At 44.3% G+C, this 21,936-nt stretch overlaps 1 protein-coding gene across 12 annotated transcripts in view; it reads right to left on the bottom strand.

Moving 5' to 3' along the window:
* cacna1g (calcium channel, voltage-dependent, T type, alpha 1G subunit) overlaps positions 1–21,936 on the bottom strand; it is a 296,305-nt gene that overhangs the window by 204,941 nt on the left and 69,428 nt on the right. For all 12 annotated transcript variants that reach the window (XM_072455517.1, XM_072455513.1, XM_072455523.1 and 9 more), the window contains exon 4: positions 2,663–2,822. In XM_072455517.1, coding sequence (XP_072311618.1) covers positions 2,663–2,822 — 160 coding nt within the window. The remainder of the gene's footprint in view (positions 1–2,662; positions 2,823–21,936) is intronic.

Below are 21,936 nucleotides of genomic sequence, written 5' to 3'. Positions count from 1 at the left end.
ACACACACACACACACACTCTGACACACACGCGCACACACACTCGCGCACACACACACACACACACACACACACACACTCTGACACACACACACACACACCTACACACACTCTGACACACACACACACTCTGACACACACACACACACACACACGGCCCAGGGCCAGTAAACACAATTACAGCTGCCTCAGTGATTATCTGGCCCTATCAGTCACACACACAGCTAATCAAGATACTCCCTGAGCACTGGAACCGAACTGCACAGGCACAGGCAGGACTGCACAGGCACAGGCAGGACTGCACAGGCACAAGCAGGACTGCACAGGCACAAGCAGGACTGCACAGATAGGACTGCACAGGCACAAGCAGGACTGACAATTACATGAGGCCAAAACAATTTATTTTCCATTTTGAAAGTATTTTTGAACAAAAACATCTGCTTTCCTGTGCTGGTTCTATAGAGCTGTTTAATGCTAAACTGTGCATTAAAAGTGCATGTGACATGTAAACATCACATTTGACTAAAACGGAGTGAATCATGTTTATTTGGGTGGAGTCTGCATGTTCTCCCCGTGTTACCGTGGGTTCTCGCCGGGTTCTCCGGCTCCTCCCACCGTCCAAACACATGATGTGTCAGGCAAATTGGAAACTCTAAATTGGCCCTAGTGACAGGTGTTGAAAATTAGCATATTCTGCTACAAACACTTAAAACATTGCATCTGGTTCGTCCAGTACAGTTCAGTACAATGCTATGTCCTTGAATAAAAAAATAAAAAAAGATTTTACTAAAAGCTACTTAGCAACTACAGAGATAGCAAGGCCCAAAATATATATAAATCAAACAAGTAATGATTTTACTAATAAAAAATTCCTGATAAAGAATATTTTGCTGAATGATTTTTTAAAGTGGCTTTTTAAGTAATGGCTGATGCAAACATCAAAGACATCAGACACATGGAAAAAATGACATCCAGATTTAATTTCTAAATGGAAAAATTGGACTGACCAAGTTGTTTAGGTTGTGTATATATATATATATATATATATATATATATATATATATATATATATATATATATATATATATATATATATAATCTCAGGGATATACAATCAGGGACTGGAGTGAATTACAAATGACATTCAAATAATGGTCTGGCCTCGCTGAGTTTCTATGTTCTTTATGTTTAAATAGTTTAAGTTGCCGAGTTGAAGTTTCCTTTATCTCTGTAATTAGGAAACAAGCAGAACAGTCGCAGCAACAACACAGACACTACTTTCACTTCACATTTTGCTGTAGAATGTGAAATTGAAAACAAAAGTTTCACAGACAAAAACAAGACAAAAAGCAAAGAAAGACATTGTCTCTGTTGCTGCCGATGCGTTCTGCTCCGCTCACTCCACATAACACAACACAGAGCGATAAGTTCAAGCTTAAGACCCAGACGTTCCCTGCCGTTTTATCACCATCACCAGAAATAAGTCTCAAAATTGATGATGAAAAAAATATGTCAGCTCACCCTTGCTATTATGTATGAATTTCAATTATGCCGGCCAGACCATAAATCCTACAGAGAGACTAATGGATTCACAGTGACGGAGGGAACATGAATCCGTCACATTGGCCCCAGTCCCATACCCACAGTGTACTACATGCGGCGGCTGCTTTCATTACCCAGCCCCATCCATCACCAGCTCCTGAGTCCCCATAACCACTAGGCCAGTTGGTTTTTTACCCAGATTTAGTGCCTGGGTTCAAGGTTCGATGACATGTCCTCCCTTGACCTCCAGCGGAACCGTGGGGGCCTTCCATACGTCTTGTTTATCTCGGCTGCATTAGGCCGAGTGATGAATGCCATGATTATACGGTTTGTCACCTTGTGTATGTCCCCCATAAACCACAAAGATGTCGGCGTGAAGACAAATGGTTTATCAGAAATGTGCTTGAAATTAATGATGAAGGTTCTGAGTTTAGATTTTAAAAACTGGCTGATTAGAAGTTTAAATCATGTTAAAATGTTATTTGTTGCTTCAAAACTGTCCTTGGAGTTTGGGGTTGTTGTCAACTGAGCGAAGCACCAAAAGGAGATGATTGGATAAAGAGAACACAGTCACAGGTGAAATAATAATCATTTCACACCAAACGTTGACTTGTGATAAACTGTCTCATTTCCACTGATTCTGACTTATATGTTGATCCGACAGACTGAGCAAAGCTAGCGCACGTTAGCATGAGCGGTTTTCTGTTCATCGACGCACAGCACTCGCATCAAGATCGAGAATATTACATTAAAAGTGCATAATGCATCTAAAATGATCCGAACCTAATGTATCACACGAAGAGAAGTTAAAATGTGATGCTTTAATTGAAATGAAATAAATAAAAGCGCTTCAAACCGAACTTGTCTGGGGCCAGTTGAAACATGGCTTGTGTAACTTTCTAAATGCGGAGGCCATTATCATCTAGTCTGTTTTGTTTGGAACGTATCACATATTTAAACATATCTATAAATGTATTTACGTTTATCTTTGGTCTAAAAAGTGCAGATACAGATGGCGGACACTAACGCATAAAGTTACGTGTAATATATTACGTGTTATATCTCCGCAGATAAGCCCCAAACACATTCGGGTACAACATATATCAGACATGTCCACTCACAAGGAGAGGTTGTCCTCCAGGAAGCAGCGGTTGCGCAGAAGCCCCGCCCACAGCTGCACGCCCACAATGCCGAAGATGAAGAAGACGAAAAAGCAGAGGAGCAGCACGTTCCCGAGCATGGGCAGAGTGTCCAGCAGCAGAGTGACCAGGATACGCATACCTGCAAGACACAAGGACAAGCACGGGAGGACATGAGCACACAAGGACGCTAGGAGGCGAGGAAGCAGGAGGCAAGGACGCAGGAGGCAAAGGTGGACTGGGCGCCAGATCTGCTGAGTCAGAGCACATTATACTAAGGCAAACATGTTAATTAGCGTTATCAGTGTATTTTAAAAGTGCAATTACCAAAGGTCGTTGAGCTTCCAATAGAGTGACTTAAAAACAGTTTGATCCCTGTGACCATGAATAATGAAGAGTGCGTAGTTGAGTCATGCACATTTACTGAAAGGTCAGTGGTTCTGTCATTATGTTGGGCAGTAACGAGTTACAAAGGACGGGATGATAGTAATCAGATTATAGCAAATGCAAAAGGTGAATTCTGTCAACTGGACACATGTTTTATGACTAAATACAAGGTCATCACAAACTGCTCCAACAATAAAGGACTGGACCGACATCATACTGGACATACGGAAAATGGAAAAAATCACATGTGGACTGAACTCGGAAATGGACAAATTCAACATAAACTGGACCAAATGGGACTCACATTATGGATCAGGTGCTTTAACCTTGTATTTTATTTTCATTTGGATGCATTATTCTAAAAACGGTCATCTCAAACAATACACACTTTGTATTTTCTCTAGTTCCGCACTTTTTCTTTCCCTTTCTTTATTTTTTTCTCTTCTTTTTCATTTTTGACAATATTACTGGGACTGTATCTTTATTTACACACAAGTTTTGATTGGTCTGTGTTTATTTTTTCAATTTAAAAAAAAAAAAAAAAGACAAAATACATTGGTCAGCTGCTTCTTCAGTTCCTCTGACAGAAAACGGGTGAGTCACTGCCTTATATCTGTCTGAGGGGAGGAGCTAAACCAACACAAAGTAGAGTAAGTAAGAAGAAGCTCTAAGGCAGGCATGTCCAAACTAGGGCCCGGGGGCCAAATGCGGCCCTCAGACCAATTTTTGTTGGCCCTCCAGCTTCCTGCTATGTCGACCCAAACAACAAAAACTAGTACTTTTTACTGTGAAATTGGGAAAATTCAGGCACATTGATGTTGTACAAACTGAATATTAATGTTCTAAGTCTAATTAAAGGTGTGGAGGCTCATCGCAATTAGGTCAAATGCAAAATTTCGAATGATTCACTTTGTCATTTAACAAATTCGACATTGTCAAGTGGTTTCTGGCCCTCTGCCCCGTTTAAGTTTCAAAATGCGGCCCTTGGTGAAAACAGTTTGGACACCCCTGCTATAATAAGTATCTGCTGTTAGTTAAGTCTAAGTGTGAAGAGTCTAGAAGTTACATGTTCCATTAGAACCATTATTAAAATGTGACTTCAGTTCAAACCTTAGGGTGGTTAATCAGATCACAGCTAGTTGCCTTAGTAACTTATACTTACAGCCAAAATGTGTGTAACCCATAAAACAGTAAAGAAGATAAACAGGTTATTTTTCAAACAAAACTAATACAACTTGGTTTATGCCTTCGTCGCTGGTAAATCCAACGATTTTTAAAATAAAGTCATCCGATGGGTTCCTACCACTGTCTATAAACTACCATAACATTTCCAGTATTTCATCATTCCATTTCACCACAGGACTGGTTCTATAACAAGTACCGTAGATCCTGGACAGCAGGCGATATACTTTTAAAGCTGCATCAGTGCACGATGTTAATACTGTATAAACAAAGGAACGTCTGATGAATGGAAGTGGATTCTGAAGGGGTGCCAGTGAGCTTTCAGCTAAATGAGCCTCAGAATATCAGAAGGGACGTTTTAGCTTATTGCAGAGCCACAGACGCCACCGCACGCACCAGCCACAGAGCAGACAGTAAGTGGGAATGATGGATGCGCCCGAGATCGCGGCCTCCAAACGAAGTCTCTGAAAATGGTGCAGAAATCGAAAAAGAACTGATCTGAAGAACAGACAGGATGGCCATCGATACTATTCACTCCATATTTTGTTGAAGTTTTGAGCATTTACATCACTACAATTGAGCTAAGGAGCATGACATCATCACATTTTTCGTACGTCTTATGAAATAGAAATTGCAGCATTGATAAAAGGAAGGATTACAAAAAAAAAGGGTTTGGACAAGCAACAGAATAGAAAAAAATATGACCAAAATTACAAAAAAAAATCACATAATTTGGACATTAAATCTGAACCATGGATAGAACCAGGTTGAAATGTATACATGCGTTTGCGGTAACGTCATACAGCCGGGACGTCCCCATAGCGGCCATTTTAAAAGGGGCACGCAATATATATAAACCACCACGACTGCATCCTTTTCTACCGCATAATGAGCTACGAATACTTTAATTCTTTAGACGATAACGGCAAACTGAGGGACACGACAAAGCTCTCATTCCTTGGTCAGTCAACAGTACAATGATCTTACAGAACAATGACCTTACAGAACAATATCCTGACAGATCAATGACCTTACAGAATGCAGGTTTTTGGCATTTTGGCCTCATATTTCCTGGATATCGTATCTAGTAGACGTGCTGTTGTGCCCCGTTCAAAATGGTGGACTTGGTTGCCACTGCACAAGTTCCCAGATGTGCGAACGCATGTATAGAAAAAAATATTTAACAAAAATGACCAAAATTACTAAAAATGCACATAATTTGGACATTAAATCTGAAACACTGATAGAACCAGGTTGAAATTTATTGGTTTGTTTTGTTTGACCTAATTCTAAATCAGGCTTGGATGTCACAAAATGGCAGGCAAGAACCCAAATGCACGACACAGGAAACAGTTCAGGTTTAGGGTCTTTATTACCAGCAGAGATGAAAACAACACGTGGCAGACAAATCCAGAATGGGGCAAAAGAGACGGTCCAAAGTTCAAAAAGGCAGGTCAAAACAGGGACAGGCAGGATCAGAATCAGAATCAGGATAACTGGTGCTGGGCGCTACGGTAACACACAAGACAATCTGGCAGGGCACAGAGGGAAATGGACCGGTCCATATACTGAGGCGGGGCAGGGCCACGGGCGGGGCAGGCCAGGTGAATGTCATGAGTAATTAGTGGAGAGCAGGAGAGGGTGGCAGCGTCTGCTCTCTGATTGGTTGGAGTGGCACTGAAGGGGATAGACCAATGAAAAAACAACTAAAGCCTGGCTGAAGTTGTGACATTGGAATTAGATCTGTCAAAATCGTATTAAGTCCAAGATTGTAAAGTTTGGTGTGTGTAGGAGCTGATCTTTATATCTCTGGGAGAAAAATGCATTTGGAGAAAAACATAACAAAGTCCCATATAAATCCATGGATCCAAGTGGATTAAATGAAAGAATAAAACATCTTTAGGTGTGGTTGGGGTTATGTTGCTGTTTCCACATGAACGCCTGCAGGGTCTCGTCTCAATCACACATTTTTCATATTTGAATTGGGAAAGAATCGTCATGTAACATTTAACATTCGCCCCTTTGCACGAAACACCAGAGACAAACGTTAGCATCTGCTGCTTCCAATACGATCCGAACAAAAGTGCTTGAATAATGCGACCAAACAACTGAAAAACATGAACTGAGCGACAGAGAGCGATCTGCGGCGGGAGAAAGAGCGCAATAACCACAACGTCCACCGCGGGTCACTGAGCTGTCAATCACTCCTGGATCCTCAGGTTACACTGAGGGTCATTTCACAAAAACAACTATCGTTTAACATTGCATGAAAATAAAGGGGGATAAAATCAAAATCCCTGTGATGTCATTAGCTAAGGAGACATCATAACATAGAGCAAACTGGTTTTAGTCGTGGGATCCAGCTTCCTAAAGTGACAAGGCATTTCCGCTCGCCTCTCCACAGATCTGACCAGTAACATTACCAGGTGATGTGTCCTGCTTGTCTCCATATACCATAGACATACTTAGTAGACATAGAGTTGGATGCTGTTGCTCTCATTCACTTCTCTCTCTGGATCCTCTGTATTTTTCCTGTGTGTTAGTTATGAATAATAATAATAATAAATATAGCCGCAAGCGGCAATGATCGGCCCTCGCCACGCCGCCGCCACCACCACGCCGCAAGAGGAGGGGGCGCTGACGCGCCCCAATTGTCCTTTTATTACATCTACTGCTGAATCTGTGACGCTGTCACATCTTCTCCCCTTTGTTTTACCATCAAAAAGCAATTTTATTTTGAATTCTTGGCAAAATGTGCGGCTTTGCCGGACAGAGACCGTGACTCTTTGAATAAAAATGTGGATAACTTTTGATGGTCGACCCCTGAAGATGAGTCTCACCAAATTTCAGGTTAATAGGGCTGACGCCCTGGGAGGAGTTGGTGAAAGTATAAAGTGTAAACATGTTCTGGCGATTTCCCCATTGGAATAACATGGGAGGATTTGGTCATCGCTACGGTAAAGCCATAACAATGATGACATGGGTCTCATTGACTTTTTTGATGGGGCCAAAATTGAGTTTTGTGTCAAATTTCAGATAATTTCGCAAAACTAAACATTTAACCTCCATATAAAATCTGTAGGGGGCGCTGTGGCTCCAAATTAATTTATTTCACTTCAAGTAGGTTTAGGGCAAAGAGTTTAACAACTGATTCTAATTTGACGCAATTCGGACTTTATCTGTGCAAACGGCAGAAATGTTAAATTTGGGAGATTTCTGAAATTCTAGCTACAGTTTGCGGCTTCGCCGCACAGAGACCGTGACAGGGTCAATGTAATTTGAATAACTTTTGATGTCCCACTCCTCAGTACCATTTTCACCAAATTTCAGCTTTTTAGGGCCAACGCCCTGGGAGGAGTTCATAAAAGTACGACTTTGGAAAAACTCCAGAGTCATGCTTAGACATTTTTGAAGCAATATGGCCGACATTTGGTTGGGCGGACGGCGTTGCCGTAGTAATATTTTTTACTTCTCTTGTCACCATCTCCCTCTTCGCCAAATTTCATGATTCTACGATCAGATTTTTTTTGGGTCATTTCCTATCTCTCAATGCATTTTTGGTACATTTGGGGGCGCTGACGCGCCAATTTTTTTATTTTAGAAAAGGGAAATAGCCAGAATGTAGAGAGGCACGATTTTTAGAGGTGTGCTAATTTTTGTGACTTTTCGTCAATGTTCACTGGGTGAAAAATAGGGGGGTTGGTCCCGAGAAGAAGAAGAAGAAGAAGAAGAAGAAGAAGAAGAAGAAGAAGAAGAAGAAGAAGAAGAAGAAGAAGAAGAAGAAGAAGAAGAAGAAGAAGAAGAAGAAGAAGAAGAAGAAGAAGAAGAAGAAGAAGAAGAAGAAGAAGAATATTCCGATGCGAAAACAATGTTTATGCACGGAACATGCAAGAGATGGGGAACGTATTTGTGAGCTACTTAGCGCAAATGAGTGCTTTACATTGGGATGACGACCGTAAAGCGGTCGTCATCCCAATGTAAAGTGCTCGTTTAGTGCGTACTTTTGCACGGGCTTCGCCCGTTTACAGCGGTAATGTTCCATTTTCCTACTACTAATTAGTATGCACGGGGCGTGCGTGAGTGAGTGTTTGGAAGTGGGCGAGCGCTTCGCGCTCGATTTCGTGCGCACTTTCGCAGCCGTGCTTCGCACGGCCTTACGAAATTAATAGGCCTCTCGCCAGCTTGTGGTGCTCGGGCCTAATAATAATAATAATAATAATGCCTTAACATTTTAATGAGCTTTAGATAATTCTCAAAGAGCTATCGGCCCCTCTGACAACCACCAAACACACACACACACACACACACAAACCTTAATGAAAGTCATTGTTGAGTGTTTTATTTTAGATCATTATTATGAAAGTCACATGTGAGCAAACTTTAAGTGTAGATTTCTGATATTGTGCTTCTGAAATAATCTAGTGACACCAACAAGTTATCTTTTACATATTACTGGTGAGGAGCAGATAAATCACACTTTCTATCATTCTAATATTGTATGTGATAAGAACACTTGATGAACGTCTGAGCCGCTGGTCCCAGCACGAGCAAAGCCCAAAGATCTACCTACAAATTCAGCTTATAATCGATTATTATTTTTAATATCAGTGAGTTGAGAATTTCAGGCAATAGAAACACAGTATACTTTAATAGTCTAATAATATTTTTGTATTAAAATGTACAAACCTGCAATATAAAACCGGGATAGGAAAATGTACTATTATTATACTGTTGTCTAGAGTAAAATATAGTGGCCACAACTTAATAGCCAAATAGAAGTTTAAACTCGTCATTACCTCACTTGTAGCTCTTTTAACTAGTATATCAGTTACTGGTGATTACCATGGTGATGCTTGGGGGAGGGGCTAGAAACTTTCCATTTTGCTCATGACAACCACAAACTGCAAGAGGACATAAACAGCCTAAACAGGCAGGATTACGCACTGGCACTACCTGTCTCCTCCTCTGTCTCCTCCTCTGTCTCCTCCTCTGTCTCCTCCTCTGGCTCCTCCTCTGGCTCCTCCTCTGGCTCCTCCTCTGTCTCCTCCTCTGGCTCCTCCTCTGGCTCCTCCTCTGTCTCCTCCTCTGTCTCCTCCTCTGGCTCCTCCTCTGTCTCCTCCTCTGGCTCCTCCTCTGGCTCCTCCTCTGGCTCCTCCTCTGTCTCCTCCTCTGGCTCCTCCTCTGGCTCCTCCTCTGTCTCCTCCTCTGGCTCCTCCTCTGGCTCCTCCTCTGTCTCCTCCTCTGGCTCCTCCTCTGTCTCCTCCTCTCGCTCCTCCTCTGTCTCCTCCTCTGTCTCCTCCTCTGTCTCCTCCTCTGGCTCCTCCTCTGTCTCCTCCTCTCGCTCCTCCTCTGTCTCCTCCTCTGTCTCCTCCTCTGTCTCCTCCTCTGGCTCCTCCTCTGTCCCCTCCTCTGTCTCTTCCTCTGGCTCCTCCTCTCGCCCCTCCTCTGGCTCCTCCTCAGTCTCCTCCTCTGGCTCCTCCTCTGGCTCCTCCTCTGGCTCCTCCTCTGTCTCCTCCTCTGTCTCCTCCTCTGGCTCCTCCTCTGTCTCCTCCTCTGTCTCCTCCTCTGTCTCCTCCCCTGTCTCCTCCTCTCGCTCCTCCTCTGGCTCCTCCTCAGTCTCCTCCTCTGTCTCCTCCTCTGTCTCCTCCCCTGGCTCCTCCTCTGTCTCCTCCTCTGGCTCCTCCTCTGTCTCCTCCTCTGTCTCCTCCTCTGTCTCCTCCTCTGGCTCCTCCTCTGTCTCCTCCTCTGTCTCCTCCTCTCGCTCCTCCTCTGTCTCCTCCTCTGTCTCTTCCTCTGGCTCCTCCTCTGTCTCCTCCTCTCGCCCCTCCTCTGGCTCCTCCTCAGTCTCCTCCTCAGTCTCCTCCTCTGTCTCCTCCTCTGTCTCTTCCGCTGTCTCCTCCTCTGTCGCTTCCTCTGGCTCCTCCTCTCGCTCCTCCTCTGGCTCCTCCTCTGTCTCCTCCTCTGTCTCCTCCCCTGTCTCCTCCTCTCGCTCCTCCTCTGGCTCCTCCTCAGTCTCCTCCTCTGTCTCCTCCTCTGTCTCCTCCTCTGGCTCCTCCTCTCGCTCCTCCTCTCGCTCCTCCTCTGTCTCCTCCTCTGTCTCTTCCTCTGGCTCCTCCTCTCGCCCCTCCTCTGGCTCCTCCTCAGTCTCCTCCTCTGTCTCTTCCGCTGTCTCCTCCTCTGTCTCTTCCTCTGGCTCCTCCTCAGTCTCCTCCTCTGTCTCCTCCTCTGTCTCCTCCTCTGTCTCTTCCTCTGGCTCCTCCTCAGTCTCCTCCTCTGTCTCTTCCGCTGTCTCCTCCTCTGTCTCTTCCTCTGGCTCCTCCTCTGTCTCCTCCTCTGTCTCCTCCCCTGGCTCCTCCTCTCGCTCCTCCCCTGGCTCCTCCTCTGGCTCCTCCTCTGTCTCCTCCCCTGGCTCCTCCTCTCGCTCCTCCTCTGGCTCCTCCTCTGTCTCCTCCTCTGTCTCCTCCCCTGGCTCCTCCTCTGTCTCCTCCTCTGTCTCCTCCCCTGGCTCCTCCTCAGTCTCCTCCTCTGTCTCCTCCCCTGGCTCCTCCTCAGTCTCCTCCTCTGTCTCCTCCTCTGTCTCCTCCCCTGGCTCCTCCTCTGTCTCCTCCTCTGTCTCCTCCCCTGGCTCCTCCTCAGTCTCCTCCTCAGTCTCCTCCTCTGGCTCCTCCTCTGTCTCCTCCTCTGGCTCCTCCTCTGTCTCCTCCTCAGTCTCCTCCTCTGTCTCCTCCTCTGGCTCCTCCTCTGTCTCCTCCTCTGTCTCCTCCTCTCGCTCCTCCTCTGTCTCCTCCTCTGTCTCTTCCTCTGGCTCCTCCTCTCGCCCCTCCTCTGGCTCCTCCTCAGTCTCCTCCTCAGTCTCCTCCTCTGTCTCCTCCTCTGTCTCTTCCGCTGTCTCCTCCTCTGTCGCTTCCTCTGGCTCCTCCTCTCGCTCCTCCTCTGGCTCCTCCTCTGTCTCCTCCTCTGTCTCCTCCCCTGTCTCCTCCTCTCGCTCCTCCTCTGGCTCCTCCTCAGTCTCCTCCTCTGTCTCCTCCTCTGTCTCCTCCTCTGGCTCCTCCTCTCGCTCCTCCTCTCGCTCCTCCTCTGTCTCCTCCTCTGTCTCTTCCTCTGGCTCCTCCTCTCGCCCCTCCTCTGGCTCCTCCTCAGTCTCCTCCTCTGTCTCTTCCGCTGTCTCCTCCTCTGTCTCTTCCTCTGGCTCCTCCTCAGTCTCCTCCTCTGTCTCCTCCTCTGTCTCCTCCTCTGTCTCCTCCCCTGGCTCCTCCTCTCGCTCCTCCCCTGGCTCCTCCTCTGGCTCCTCCTCTGTCTCCTCCCCTGGCTCCTCCTCTCGCTCCTCCTCTGGCTCCTCCTCTGTCTCCTCCTCTGTCTCCTCCCCTGGCTCCTCCTCTGTCTCCTCCTCTGTCTCCTCCCCTGGCTCCTCCTCAGTCTCCTCCTCTGTCTCCTCCCCTGGCTCCTCCTCAGTCTCCTCCTCTGTCTCCTCCTCTGTCTCCTCCCCTGGCTCCTCCTCTGTCTCCTCCTCTGTCTCCTCCTCAGTCTCCTCCTCTGTCTCCTCCTCTGTCTCCTCCCCTGGCTCCTCCTCAGTCTCCTCCTCTGTCTCCTCCTCTGTCTCCTCCCCTGGCTCCTCCTCAGTCTCCTCCTCTGTCTCCTCCTCTGTCTCCTCCTCTGGCTCCTCCTCTGGCTCCTCCTCTGTCTCCTCCTCTGGCTCCTCCTCTGTCTCCTCCTCTCGCTCCTCCTCTGTCTCCTCCTCTGTCTCCTCCTCTGTCTCCTCCTCTGGCTCCTCCTCTGTCTCCTCCTCTCGCTCCTCCTCTGTCTCCTCCTCTGTCTCCTCCTCTGTCTCCTCCTCTGGCTCCTCCTCTGTCCCCTCCTCTGTCTCTTCCTCTGGCTCCTCCTCTCGCCCCTCCTCTGGCTCCTCCTCAGTCTCCTCCCCTGGCTCCTCCTCTGGCTCCTCCTCTGTCCCCTCCTCTGTCTCTTCCTCTGGCTCCTCCTCTCGCCCCTCCTCTGGCTCCTCCTCAGTCTCCTCCCCTGGCTCCTCCTCTGGCTCCTCCTCCCCCCTCATTGCACTGGGGCCTTGTGCTGCATCCAAACTCACTGGTTGGTCAGCGCATTTAGCCACAGTCACTTGTACTACAGACAATAAACTTCATAAAAATCCCCAGACATCGACAGGTATATTGCACAAGTTGGTGACCACTGGTCTAAGAAAAGCAATAACATCTCCATGGAGACAAGCTGGCAGCCAACCCTCCACTGGAAAGGTTCCATAGTGCACCTTAAATGAAAGTCCTTCTGACTGCAATACAAATAAGTAACATCATAATTGTAATTGTACATCATAAAATGAAAACAAACAAAACTCAAGGTTAGATTTTTTGTCAACCCTGTTAAATATTCCATAAGTAAAAATGCCAATAAGAGCCTTGAGTCCAAAGGTTATGTCCAGGGCCACGGAGCTGTCCATCACACGGTCAGACTGTCCAGGCTCCGTGTGACACTGTGACACTCCTGCACTTTGGTTTCAACACACGGTTAATCTGTATCATTGAGCCTGGGCCGGACACTGTTCCCCCGGAGACGACAGCTGACACACATGCTGCTCCGGCCCACACACTTCACCTGCTACACTTGGACACTGCTTTCAGTTAGACTCCAGGGCATCTCTGACAGGGACTTCCAAAGAAGAGAAAGCTAGTTTTACTTATGGATAAAATAAATCATATTCACATTCTCAATTTTCAGTAGGGTGCACTACTGTCCAGATTCATATTTGAGTTTAATTACTCAAATGCCAGCATCATCTTCCCTGGGGACCACAAACTAGCTGTAAAGCTAACACTGGCTCATTTTACAGAAATCTGTGCATCCTTCCAGTTCAAATAAAGTAATAATTACTCATAAAAAGCACAATTATTCAAAGAAGTATTTGCTAACAAAAAGGATGGTGCATCAGAAACACAAATTTAAGAGAATGAACTGATGAAATGCAAGTTTGGGACTTATTTAACAAACACACTATTGTAAACGTATTCTACAAGTAGAAACACTATGTGCAGAGTGAACGCACTCAAAAGCGAATGTCAATCATCTCCTTCGCTCCATTAGTCCAATTTGTAAATGCAGTAATCATAATTGTTTGGTTGTGACCCCACAGTGACAGTACTGCAGGTAACAGCTCTGCTTCAGTGTTATCTAACAGTTGAATCACAGGCAGATCCCGTGCTGCCGGTGCTGGAGTGGTTAAGGCAGCAGCACATATGCCGGGCTTCATGTGCAACCAGCCGCAGCATCGTGAGTTCGGATCCCGGCTCTAACAATTCGCTTCATGTCCTCATTTCTCTCTCATCTTAATTGCCCTCTAAAGCAGTCCTACATTTGATTTGATTTGACGTTGCTCTCCATGGGAAAAATGCCTTCTGGACGGTGGAGGATTTATTTGCTTAAGTTCCAACGGACTGGCCACTGGGGCCGACTCACGACAGTTTTAAGATAGAAATACCCAATCCAGATATTTGAATAGATCCATGGCTTGTGCTCAGCTTAGCACGATGGATGCCAGAAGAGAACAAAAGCGAAGAAGAACATTCTAGAATGTTTTACTGCACTTCCACCGACATGTTACATGTTACACTAATGACGAGGGAATCAGTAAATCTAGCACAATATGTAATCTCTCTTTTTATATATTTTATGCTATTAAAAAGGTGCTGGCTACTGTCATAAAAGTCTTAAAACAATATGTAAACCATAAATAAAAACATACTAGTACCAATACTAAATAACCAAACGTACAACAATGATAATAACATAAATGCATGGTTTAGAGTCTAACATTTAGACAATATAATGTTATTGTTAACAATTAAAAATAATCATAGTTTCTTTGATAATATTGTATGGTCTGAAATCATTCTACAACGACTCAGAACCGTCTAGTTTTGTTCATTTTATTTCATTTCTTTCAGTATTGATACTTGTCCAAATGAAAGAATATCTAGTTTCAATACTGCGAATAGTATTGATTAGTATCTGGATTTCATTTTTGCTGCCCGCACCACACATGTGATTACGACTTCATGAGATGTTCTATCCGTCTCTAATCCACGTTTGAAACTTGCTAAACCGCTGTATTTGCTGTTCTGTGCGGCTTTGCCCTCTGGTGATCTGACTTCCGTACACTGCTGTCACAGATGTGAGGCTCGTTTGCTCTGGCAGAGGCTCATTAGTGCCTTCAGTAAACAGCGCGCACACACGAGGCCTCGATGTAGGTAGAAGTGCTGAGCTGTGAGGAGAATGATTACTTGGGAAGCAGCTGGGATCAGTGTACACAGCACCAGCATCCACTCGTGTGCATGAAGCCAGAACATTTGGTGCACCACTCAGAAATGAGGATAAAGAAATCAAGACATTTTTTTCTGTACAGGCATTTCACTTAAATTCAGTAAGCAAGTTGTTTACCATTAGCATGTCACCAGAGTTAGCACGGAGTCATTCTAGCGTGATGGAATCTTAACAGGAGACACAAATCTGAACACAACCATCCTTAAAACCATTTAATTTAGTATTTTTTTTAAACAACAAGTCACCATTGTTTATCTGCATTATGTGATTTAAATATAGATGATACGCTATACTAAAATATCACTTCCATCCATCCATTTTCTACCGCTTGTTCCCTTTCGGGGTCGCGGGTGACTGGAGCCTATCCCAGTGACTTTGGGCCTTAGGCGGGGTATCACTTCATTGCTGTTTATTCGTTACTCACAATGGTTTAGACAAGATTGAACATTTATGTATAGAAACGTGACAGCATAGAAAACAAACCAAAAAACCCTGTAAATCATTTCTAATCTTTTAGCATAAACGTTCTAACAGTTTATTAAGACTGATATTTTGGGAGTGGCTTTAGAGCTAATCATTTAAATTCAAATGTTCTCCAAAAAGTTAATTCAAACACAGGGAGCACAACTACACAGGAAGCCTTCTCACAATCCATGAATTGATCCTGCGATGAGATTACTTACCACATTTCCATCTCGCCATTTAACCTCAACATGGAGAGTGGACTTCTTTTTACACCTTGAAGGGCTTTCTCTTAACTGTTTTGACATTGACAAAAGCATATATCTAATGCAGCCAAGTTGTCATGCCACTTCTTATATTTTATGCCTTTGACATGTGGGGGAGAAACAATACAGATTCTGAGTGATGTCGGGGGGAGTAAAGACACGCCATAAATTAATAATGGTAAAGATTAGTTTCCTCAAGTGACACCATCAATGCAATCCATCACGGTTTGACATGAATAGCACAGAGAAAGAACACACACGCATCCATTCCATATGAAACAGTCAATCCTTAAGCGCCTCCTGGCTAGCTCGCATACTATACTCATTCTGAATGATCAACGTTTCAGATTAAAAACTATCATGTCTTTACCTCAATGTGATTGGCGGAACCAGGACTAGATCTTTGCTTAACGGGGGCTGAACTAGTTATGAATAAAGGACTAGACAAGGGCTGAAAAACAGTGATAGAAAGTTACTTATTATACCTAACACATTACCAACACATTATTTTCCTTGAAATGGTGGTTGAGCTTTCTGAGTGGAGTTTGCATGTTCTACCCATGTAGGTTTAATTGGGACGCTCCCATTTTCCAGATCATGCAGCTCAGGTTGGACTAGCGTAGCGACGTGAGCTCAGGACTAACCACCCATTTGAGTTGGACAACTTGCATACTTAATGGAAAATACATTACTTCAATTAACTAACTCCCTACATGATGTGTCAAGCTGATATTGAACCAGGCACAAAAAAAGTATAATTTGTGCAATGTTTATAATTTTGCTCTGCAGTTAAATACCAATTAAAAATTACTACACAATTAAAAAAAGACAAGGGCTGAAAAACAGTGATAGAAACTTATTATACCTAACACATTCTTATTATACCTAACACATTCCCCACTTTTATTTTGCAGGTTTATATAGTTAAATACAATTTTATTATTAGGTTATTCAGTTATTCGGTTTTTATAGCCTAATTATGTTTACTACACAATAAAAAAAAAAAAAAACTGGTTTAACACTTGATAGTAATCTTTAAAAAAACAAAAAGAATATAGCTTAAATGTATAGGTAGCTCTTCAGGCTTTGATGAGTCTAAAAGTAGCTCTCAGGCTGAAAAGTAGTGGACTCATGTGTTAAACCATACTGAAACAACTCTAAATAAGCAAGGAAATAATCAGGTCTTGACCAAATAAGGACTAAACTAAGACTGAACCAGAACTAAAGCAGCCCTAAACCAGCTTTAAATTCCAACCAAACCAGAACCTAACTTTGCCCAAGCAAGTCCTTATAAGGAGTATGAACATGATGGACCTCTCTCTTGGTCTGGCATGGCTGAGACGCAGGTGGTGAGGGGAGCCATCTGGTTAAGCTGCTCTGTGTATTATGGGCTAACAGGCTTCCTGAGTACACCTGCGTCTCAGAGTATGTGCGAGTAACTAGGCTCATGTCCCGCTAATGACAAACAAGGGCCAAGCAGGACCTGTGTGATCTGAAGAGGAATGTGAAGAGTGGTGGATGGAGGAGTGCAGGTTCAAATGGAGTTTAGGTCTCATCTGCTTGTATGAAAGGTATGTACCAGGGCCAAATAGTGCTTAAGTAGTATAAAAAGATACACACAAAACTACACAAAATGTTTCTTCACCTTTTCTTGGCATGGTGGTTGATCTTCTCTGAGTGGAGTTTGCATGTTCTACCCATGTAGGTTTAATTGGGACGCTCCCGTTTCCCAAATCATGCAGCTCAGGTTGGACTAGCGTAGCGACGTGAGCTCAGGACTAACCACCATTTGCGTTGGACAACTTGCATACTTAATGGAAAATACAGTACTTCATTTAACTAACTCCCTACATGATGTGTCAAGCTGATATTGAACCAGGCACAAAAAAGTATAATTTGTGCAATGTTTATAATTTTGCTCTGCAGTTAAATACCTCCTTGTGTAATTATAGAAATGTGTCAGTGTCTCAGCATTATTCAAAGTTGTTGTTTTTTTCTTTCTCTTTTTTGGCTTGAAGGCTTTATTGGACAGGACATGTGTGAAATGGGGAAAGAGAGATTAGGAACATTCTGCAAATGATTGAGGGCAGGGGGTGAGCCCAGAATGCCAATGTGGTATCGCAACACCTTAAAACCAAACCACCATCCGGGAAAACTATTTTGCTATTTCTATTCAATTAGACCTAAACTTCACTTTCTTTCCAAACGATCCAAACGTCTAAGCGATCCATGAACAACAAGTTGAGAAAGAATGCTCTTATAAATGTCTGATGAATTGCAAATATGTAGTGAAAAGAATCCTAAAGAGAATCCTTAGACAACATTCAGACACAGGATCGAACACCAAGAAGCGACAAAAGCGCCATAATGTTTGGCAGCTGTTCAAACGTCAATAGAAATACGCTGGCCAAAACCACATTAAAAAGTGAACAAAAGTGTAATGGAACATGATAAACTGCTGGATCACTACTGGTAAACACATGTATCACTCTATAGCATCAGAATACTTTTGAATGAATGATAAATTGACTATTCAGCCTCTTAAGATCAAAATTGGTATTGACATTACGGTAACCGAAAATTCTGATGACCCTCCCAAGCTCTGAAAACACATACCCCATAATTCACAGCATCAATTCAAGTTCTCATATGTCTTTTAGCTCGCAACGCTAATCTTTGTGCCGTTTCCTTGACCTCCTGACGGCCCTGAGTTTAACCCTGTTTACACGCCGGCTCATTAGCTCAGGGTTGCCTTTACAAGCCAACGTCGGCGTTCTCATCTGTTCCTGGCCTTTTGTTCACACGACTCGCTGTGCATTTCAAACGACTCCAGCTCAAACAATCTGCCCAGGCTTTATGTAACACAGCTAAAGCCAGCCAACCAGACACTGCAAAAAGTCATATGTTAAATGACTGAATTCCACATGCTTAAATCTTTATAGCAGTGCAAGGTTAGATTGGAGTAATTAAAGCAGTTCAGAGTGATAGCAACTGTGTGCTTCAAGATATAGTATGCTCTTTGATTTGATTTTGGATTTATTTTTTTGCAGTTTTGGCAAACGGCTAAACATTTGTCTTATCGTGCTCAGAAATAAAATAGCGTTTGTCCTTGAGCATAATACGTGACAAGACTTAAATCAATGTTTCTTTGGCTTGTGAGTAATAATAGTACAAACAACATAAGAATGACTAATTAATCGTTTGTGTCACTGTCAACCAATCACAGCTTGCTTCCTCTTATTACTTCTCAACCCATTCAATAATATAAACAAGCTATGCCATTGTACACCCAACTCAACAACCATGAATCTTGTCCCGCAGCAGCAGAACCATCAGAGACCTGAGCCTCTCAATCTATTCCTCTTCATCCTCTTAAAAGTCACAAAGTTAATATAATTTTATAAAACTATAGAATCGGGCTCTGAGCTGCTACTTTTTTCCCACTCTTTGAACCCTGCCACCTAAACAACCATACGACTAATTTCTAGATCTTTACAGGCTAATCGCCTCTAGGGACCGCTCAGACTGTTCTCTGAGCTTCTTCTCTAATTAGTGACTGATAAATGTAGATCAGGATACTTCCAGGATGATGGCTGCTTAGCTTAGTCAGGTCTTTCGGGCTGTGGTCGAATCCGTTGGATTTATCCGTCTATATTACACGTTCACCTGGGGAGATTTGATATTTCTGTGTGGGAGCAGCCATATAATGAGCTTTAAAGAAACTGGAACAGGAAGAACAACGCTATCGAGAACCGGGCTGGTTATGCTACAGCTAAGCTAACTAACCCGCCGTGATGACCCACTGGGTCTGGGTCGGGCGCCTCTCAGGATAGACACAGTGATTATGGCAGCTTTGTGGGAGAGATGACAGATAAGATTAGACAAGGGCAGACTCACGAACTGGACAGCCGAGCCACAGCAGCCAAACATGAAATGTGTGAGTTGAAAGACACTGTCTCCTGCAATCCAACGAGGCAGATTTGACAAACCAGGTGCGCGTCCTGACTGACCAAGTGGACGACCCGAAGAATCGTAATCGCAGAGGACATCTGCGAATCGTCTGACTTCCAGAGAAAGCTTGGCCGCTCACATCGCTCCCTGGCTCCCTAAAACGGCCCCGAACCAGTGTAAATGACCTATTACACTGAAGTTCCACAAGTGAAGTGATAAACTGCTTCACTCCTCAGGGCATGTGCTTGTTTGTTTTGGAGCATGGCATGTTTTAACCTCACACACATGACCTGTTGTCCAGGGTTGAAGTACATTTTGTTACTTAAGTACAGATACAGGAGAAACGTTTACATAGCACATTAAAAAACGAGAATTCTAAAACTGTTCAGGAAAAGTCATGTTACTTTTCTTAATACTCAATACTCAAATGAGTATCTAAGTTGAGTATCTGTTTTTAAGTAAGTTTACTATGTGGGAAAGCTCAAAACAGTCAATGTCACCTTTATTTTATACTACTTAGTCCTCTACATAAGCTTCTGCCAAAAGAAAATTCCCGAATCAAACCGAGTCACGTTATTCTCCACCATAGGCCCTTTCCGCACTGCACCAGTCGATCGTGATGAATCCCACTTCCCTGCCGGCTGCACCTTCAACATGCATCTCCAGATCAGAGTCGTCATTAGCTCAGCACAATCGCGCTGACAAATTGCCCGACCGTTCCTGGGATCCCCCTTCTCAGCAGGACTTCCCCCGGATCAAAGCGGAATCTCAGCCCCGACGTTCCGGACGGCGTCGAGGGAAAGGCGAACGCGGGCAGAAAAGGGGCGGAGACGAGCTATCTTTGGCATGAGCGGTGTTTCCCATGCGCATGGAAACCAACTGGGGGTTTGTGCGCTCAAAGATTGCTCACGTCAATATTCTACTGTAATTAAGATGTGGCCAAGGTTCATGGAAAACCTATATGTAGATGTGAAGAAAGATGTGGATTTCTGATTTCTTTGGGTTTCATCTTTAGTATTGAGTTGAAGTCTTACTGGAAATTGGTGTAAAAATAAAAAATTCGCTTCACAAAAACATTGGTTAAAATTTCAATAAATCAGGCTTGGAATAAGATATCAACAAATCCTTTAGTACAATCCGTCAAAATCGTGTTCAGTCCAAAATGGTAAAGTTTGGTGTGTGTAGGTGCAACTTTATGAGCTGATCTTTATGTCTCTGAGGGCGGAATACGCATCTGGAGAAAACGGCCTGAGTTACAGTGTCCCATATAAGTCTCAGGATGAAGAGGATTTAATGAAATAATAAAACTGCTTTAGGTGCAGTGTAGTTAGTGAAAGCTTATAACTGAGAGAGCAAACTGACACAAAATAAAGACTTTTCCCTTAAAGCTTGAACTACTCAGCTGTCCTCGTGGGGTGGACAGCTGAGTATTTCTCCCACATGTCAATCATTCCCTGCGTGCTAGTGCACACCTGCAGCCTCGTTCTGGCTCATTCCCAGGATAGCCCCTGGCTGCACATGCGTGGTTGATATGCCGGTGTGTGTTTAGCAAAGCTAGCAGCGAGTTCCTTCAGTGTAGCTCCACACTTCACACCGCCACGTACAAAAATTTGCTGAGGGATGAGAAGAAAGACTGTGTCTGAGCTGCTCAGAAGAGACGGAAATGGAGCAGTAGCGTGCTTCCGCACAAGGTTTGATGGCAGACGACCTCTCAGAAAGAACAGGAGGGTGGGGGGTGAGTGTGTGCATTTAAAAAAAAAAAACGGACTAACAGTCGCTGATTTCTCAAATCGGCGAAAAATCCTCTTTTCAAACTTTAACTGCAGTTTTTCTGCAGTTTGCAGACTTGTTTTTATTGTAACATATTTTTTCCAATTCTAAATAAACAAAAAAAAAAACATCTTACACCACCTTTGTATCCTTGACACTATCACTGCTATTTTCTCATTCCCTATGTTCTTGTAATGAAAGACGTGTGTGATAAATTTGCCTAAATCAAATTAAACTGTCTGGATTCTGATTGGTCCTAAAATCCTAAAATGTGTTTTTTGTTATATCCTCCTGACTACTACTGCTGATGTCTTATGTCAAACCCTGGGTCAGTGTTTCTCAGAGGAGTCTCGGGTGCCTCTTTGTGTGCTCAGATTTGTTCTCCAGCGCCCCCTGTCTGTGAGCTGCTCTGGACACTGGACACTGGACACTGGACACTGGACACTGGACTGTATGGACTGAAAAACTAAAGCCTGACACTTTTGTCAGGACATGTTTATGTTGTTGTGGCCCCCTGTTCATGCCCCCAGAGTGGGCTTGTTAGAAATGCCCCTGGACGTGGTGCGCCACAGTGAACAGTGGTGGTCTAAAGTGGCCCCCAAACACTCCAGGCTTCAGGGACCTGCATCAGGACGTCTGAGCTCATGTTTTGTGTGACCTTTTGCTCCTTTGCTGAGATCATGCTCTGCACAAAAAAACCTCTTTTGGTTGAACATTAACCGAATTATTACGCAAATGGTCTATCAATGGGCACAGGGGCTGGCACGACTCAGGGGCTGGCATGGTTCAGGGGCTGGCATGGCTCAGGGGCTGGCATGCGGCATAGGGGGTGTGGCTCAGGGGCTGGCGCTCCTGCCTCCAGCATGTTGGCTGACAACAGGCTGGGCCGTGTCTGTGGGCCTGCGATGAACG

Source organism: Eucyclogobius newberryi, unplaced genomic scaffold (genome assembly GCF_026437365.1).
Source record: "Eucyclogobius newberryi isolate DKJ021-1_F unplaced genomic scaffold, fEucNew1.0.hap1 SCAF_20, whole genome shotgun sequence".
NCBI lineage: Eukaryota > Metazoa > Chordata > Actinopteri > Gobiiformes > Gobiidae > Eucyclogobius > Eucyclogobius newberryi.
Note: the sequence above shows the minus strand (reverse complement) of the source record. Positions and strands in the feature narration are given on the sequence as shown.